This window comes from Cetorhinus maximus, chromosome 14, assembly GCF_964194155.1.
Source record: "Cetorhinus maximus chromosome 14, sCetMax3.hap1.1, whole genome shotgun sequence".
Taxonomy (NCBI): Eukaryota; Metazoa; Chordata; class Chondrichthyes; order Lamniformes; family Cetorhinidae; genus Cetorhinus; species Cetorhinus maximus.
The window spans coordinates 3,136,660-3,142,158 of NC_135892.1; the positions used below are offsets into that span (position 1 = coordinate 3,136,660).

Below are 5,499 nucleotides of genomic sequence, written 5' to 3' on the forward strand. Positions count from 1 at the left end.
CCCCCTGTACCGCAGCTTTCTCCCCCCCCCGTACCGCAGCTTTCTCCCCCCCTGCAGCTTTCTCCCCCTCCTGCAGCTTTCTCCCCCTCCTGTACCGCAGCTTTCTCCCCCCCCCCGTACCGCAGCTTTCTCCCCCCCTGCAGCTTTCTCCCCCCCTGCAGCTTTCTCCCCCCCCCTGTACCGCAGCTTTCTCCCCACCCCGTACCGCAGCTTTCTCCCCCCCCCTGTACCGCAGCTTCCCCCCCCCGTACCGCAGCTGTCTCTCTCCCCGCCCCCCCCGTACCGCAGTGTGGAACAACTGTAACCGGCTGAATAAACTCGTGAACAACGAACACTTAACAATTCTGTTTAATAGAGTTTCTGAACATTCGGTAGTCCACTACCAGGACAGACGTTTTTTTTTTACTAGCCATAAATAAAACACACAAACTATAAATTACTTGTAGAATTTTTTTTTGTTAAAATGGTAGCAACATTCCTTCGAGTTTTTGGGCTCGTTTTGATTTTGGTCCTTTCTGGTTAAGCTACAGGGGAGCATTCCAACTGTACACAGAAATATCTTGGAAAAGGTTCCTTTTTATTGCCCCCTCTGTATTTTGGGAAGAGAAAAAGAAAACATTTAAAACGGCGCATCCCCGCAATAAGGAAACAAACAGAAAAAAAAAAAGACCAAACAAAATCTCTAAACAACTGGACATATCTAACAGTTTCAAAAACACAACCAAAATATATTTCCGGATTCCTGGCCCACAAACAACGACTTGTTGCCCCCCCCTCCCCACCCCCCACCCCCCTCACCCTTCCCCTCCCCTTCCTTTAATTATCATTATTACAAATGTACACAGGCGGCGGAGTCCATTTGTGCATGGATAGCTTTTTTAAGAAGAGTTCATAATAGGTCTGGAATACACACCTTGGTAGTAAGACGTGTCGTTGGAGATGGACGAAGAATCTAAGACGGCTTTGGAGCTCATGGGCAGATTGGTGGACATGGGAGAACTATAGTTAGAGTAATGCATCACCTGTTCGTAAGCCTTTAAGTCCATTTTGTGGTGTTGCTGTTCGGAAGACATTAAATTGTTGATTGAGAAGGGGTGGTTGAATGAGTAGTGGTGTTCTGGTTTAAGCTGGGCTTCCGAGGGGATGTGAGACAGGACCGAGTGGTGCGGGTGCATCAAGTGCTGCTGGGCTTGGGATACCGCGCTGCTGGCGTGGCTGTGCTCGGGGCTCAGGGTCGAGGCCGACTTCATATCCACCATGGGCCTCTTCTGGCCGCTTCCCGGGGAGCCGCTGGAATGGGGCGACTCGTTGCCGGCGCTGCTGTCCGAGCTGCTGCCGCTGCCGGTGGAGCCCGCCTCGCCGGACGCTTTCCTGGTGGGGTCCTGCGAGTTCTTTAGGGCTTGCTTCTTCTCGCACTTGAAGCGCTTCTGCCGCCGGAGGTAGCAGCCGTTCTCGAACATGTTGCCCGAGTCCGGGTGGAGGGTCCAGAAGGAGCCTTTGCCCGGCTTGTCTGGCGACCTGGGGACCTTGAGGAAACAATCATTGAAGGACAGAGAGTGGCGGATGGAGTTCTGCCATCGTTGCTGATTCTGCCGATAGAAGGGGAATAGGTCCATGATCCACTGGTAGATCTCGCTCAGGGTCAGCATCTTGCTGGGAGATTGCTGGATAGCCATGGTGATGAGCGAGATGTAAGAGTAAGGCGGTTTAGCATGGGTGTAACTGCGGCGGTAAGTCTTGGGGTCCCTCGACCTGTTGAGGTTGGACTGCCCGTACATTGGGCTCATGCTCATATTGCTGTAGGAAGTCAAGGCGTTCATGGAGCCAGCCTGGGCACTCATCGGGCTCATGCTGGGGCTCAGGGCATTGCCCATGCCTGTCATGCCAGTTCCCATGCCATTCATTGCCCCCGCTCCAGGAGACATGCCAGTCATCGCCGGGCTCATCCCGGTGCCCACATAAGACATGTTCATGGATCCCGCTGTCATGTTGGCCGTCGTACCCATTGCGGACATACTCATGTAGGTGTTCATCCCGTTCATCCCAATCCCTGGATTCATATTGCTCACGGTAGGGTAACCCTAGAGAGGAAACAAAGATACGAAACGGTGACTATAAGAAGCCGCCCAATGCGTTGACTATAACCGGGTTAAAAGTTTTTTTTCAACATTTCACGAGCCGTAATACAGCAACAAATGATCCATTACCATATTATTCGCAATGAACAAAGTTTGACCTTTCTTGGGTTTGCTTGTTCGCTGCTGGTAATAAAACTTTTCACTTTATGATTTAATAATCTAATGATATATTTAAAAAGAACGCCCAGTGGATAGTGGGTCTTGTGGCTTTGGCTGTGGGTCTAAATTATAAATCCTGCCTGGAATTTAACGAACTCCCCAATAAGAATTTTTTAAAAAATAAAATGAGAAATAATTCAGCCAAAACAAGCAAGTCTATTTAAAAAAAATTCAGAGGCAGATTAAGAAAAGCAACTCCAACAGTGGAGCTGTGAATAAACTTCCGACAAATCCGGTCAGAGTCAAGGCAAAACTCAACATCTTGACTTTCCGTGAATAATACTGAATTCAATCATCGGCCTCAAAAAAAAAACAGGAGTTGAATAAAGTTAATGTCTCCAGCGCTTTCGAAGTATTTAAATGTACAACAGAAACTTTATTTTAACCAAATAGAACATTGTTTAAAGACTGTTACGGTGCAAATCGAGGAGGAATTGAAGGCGCCACAAGTCAATATTTGATGACAAAGTTAATATTATCTTAAGGCTAATATTATCTTGTACATAAAGAGGATTGCTTTTTTTTTTAAAAGCAGAAGCCTACCTCAGACTCTCCATAGTAGGAGCTCCAGTCTGTGTGCTCGTGCCCTTCCATTTTCACTGCGCCCAACATGCTCGAGGTAGAGTGCATTATAGAGCTCGGGAGAGAGAGAGAGAGAGAGAAAGAAGTTCCTGCTCATACAAGATCGTGGGCGATGGATCTCCCCCGTGTCGGATTGCGGAATGTCTTATTTGGAGAGTGCTGGGTTCTGCAGGCTGGCTGTAAACTGCCGCCTAGAAGCGGTCCGACGATGACAGTGGCTTGAAGTGACGTGGGTGGCTGGCGGTGCACGGTGATATAGCAGTGTGGAGTGTGCGCGCCACACCAACCTCCAATCCCCAATTTCCTCGCAGCCCATTTGAATAATCATCTCACACCTAGGCGTGAGAGCATTCGGCTTTGCCCCTCTATTGTACACCTGCCACCCAGCTTCAAAAGGGAACATTTGAATAGATTCATTAACCTTAATCTGATTTGTTCCATTAATGGGAGGGAGAAGGGGGGGTGGGTGGTGGGGGTGGGGGTGGAGAAACCTCTATGCAAGTTTTCCAAAAAAAAAAATAATGTAAAAATAAAACGGGGCCATTATAATTGACAGTGTTGCACCGTAGCCTGGGTTAGATGGCTATTTTGTTAATTAAATGAACGAATTGAGATTTATTTTTTTTTTGGAATGGGAGTTGTGTTTGATTGTTTTTCTTTTCTGAACTGTTTGCTCATTCACGTACACGCTGGAACGAAAACTTAACCGGTAGGGTTGTCACAAGAGATTTAAACGCTGAGGTGGTTGGTAAAAGGACTGACCTAATGCTTTCAGCATGCCCGGCCTAACGCCAGTGACAGATAGGGGCCCAGTACAGTCCGGTTCAAAAGGTTCCGGGAGTCTAAAACGGCTTCTTTCTCCTACGTTTTATCACAAATATAAACTGACATTTTTTTTTTAAAAAAAAAGAAAGATAAGGAAATTCGATCGAAAATTAATGTGAACGCTTCACTCCACGATTGGCCTGGTCCATTTATTGTGAGTGTACGTGTTGAGGAGGGGGCGGCATACAGCTTTTCACTGGCATGGATAACATTGTAAATACTGTGCTGTCATGGGAAAGTGCAAATGTTAAAATCCTTTGAGAAATTCAGAGAGATCCGCGACTTAAAATTGCCCATGGGAGATAATTCTAGTATGAGTAAAACGGCGAAGTGACAAGGGTTACTTGGAATGTTGAACACACCTACACACAAACATACACACGCACATAGACACACACCTACACACAGACACACACACACATAGACACACACCTACACACAGACACACACACACATAGACACACACCTACACAAAAACATACACACACATATAGACACACACCTACACACAGACACACACACACATAGACACACACCTACACGCACAGACACACACACACATATAGACACACACCTACACACAGACACACACACACATAGACACACACCTACACACAGACACACACCTACACACAGACACACACACACATAGACACACACTTACACGCACAGACACACACAGACACATACCTACACGCAGACACACACACACATAGACACACACCTACACACACAGACACACACCTACACGCAGACACTCACACACATAGACACACACCTACACGCACAGACACACACAGACACACACCTACACACGCAAACAGACACACACACATAGACACACATCTATACACACAAACAGACACATACATATAGACACACGCCTACATGCAAACAGGCACGCATGGACACACACACATAGACACACACCTACACACACACACACACATAGACACACACCTACACACACACCTACACACTCCAACAGACACATACACACACACAGACATACACACAAACAGACACACACACACACATAGACACACACCTACACACTCCAACAGACACACACACACACAGAGACATACACACAAACAGACACACACAACCAGACGAAACCAGACACACACACACACATAGACACGCACCTACACACTCCAACAGACACACACACGCAGAGACATACACATAAACAGACACACACACAACCAGACGAAACCAGACACACACACATACAAACAGACACACAAATATTGTCCTATTGAATTATTCAAAACACCACTTAATTGCTATCTTATGTCAGGTAAATTTTGTAGATTAAATCAGTTCCACGTGCATGTGTTTATCAACAGACATTTAAACTCTCCTTTAGGGCAAAAAAAGTTTCCCAAAGCATCAATTTCTTTTCTGGCGCAAGGTTAACATGTCGGTTTGGTAAATGGACCCAGAGCAGACACACTTTGGGATTTCTGAATCACTGTGCGGATTTAGCTGAAATTAATAAGCAAAATGGTACCCGTTGTCTTGACCGCCTCGCAAATAGTTCCGCCAATTTTAATTTGGGGAGGAAGCATTGAGCCGTTTTAGTTTGCCCTCACCATTTAACCCCTGCAATACACCCACAGCCGGGGTAGTGACCTGTGCCAGAATTGCAGAGCGCGAAGTCCTGCGGACAAAAACCAGAGTTATACTGCAGGCTGCAGTTTGTACTCAGCCAGTCGATAGGGGGGCGGGGGTGGGTGGGTGGGTGGGGAAGGGAATGGTGGGGGGGCTCAATAGGAAGGCTGTTGCCTTT

General features: G+C 47.0%; 1 protein-coding gene across 2 annotated transcripts; it reads right to left on the reverse strand.

Annotated features, from left to right (window-relative positions):
• Positions 1-330: 330 nt before the first annotated feature.
• On the reverse strand, positions 331-3,076 carry foxa2 (forkhead box A2). 2 transcript variants are annotated; one of them, XM_078556393.1, is made up of 3 exons: positions 2,841-3,076; positions 914-2,081; positions 331-589 (listed from the first exon to the last, which is right to left on the reverse strand). In XM_078556393.1, the coding sequence occupies exons 1-3, from the start codon at positions 2,925-2,927 to the stop codon at positions 525-527; spliced, it is 1,320 nt and encodes a 439-aa protein (XP_078412519.1). In that variant the 5' UTR covers positions 2,928-3,076; the 3' UTR covers positions 331-524. The 2 variants fall into 2 exon arrangements, with proteins under 2 accessions (XP_078412519.1, XP_078412520.1); XM_078556394.1 differs by lacking the exon at positions 331-589 and having other exon boundaries at positions 812-2,081.
• Between the last annotated feature and the right edge of the window lie 2,423 nt (positions 3,077-5,499).

Bases quoted from the DNA above. Each gene is read 5' to 3' on its own strand.
- foxa2 (XM_078556393.1), bottom strand. From the start codon at position 2,927: ATGCACTCTACCTCGAGCATGTTGGGCGCAGTGAAAATGGAAGGGCAC. The intron at 2,082-2,840 runs GTAGGCTTCTGC...TTTCCTCTCTAG, and splicing joins CCTACTATGGAGAGTCTGAG to GGTTACCCTACCGTGAGCAA. The intron at 590-913 runs GTGTGTATTCCA...CCCAAAATACAG, and splicing joins CGACACGTCTTACTACCAAG to AGGGGGCAATAAAAAGGAAC.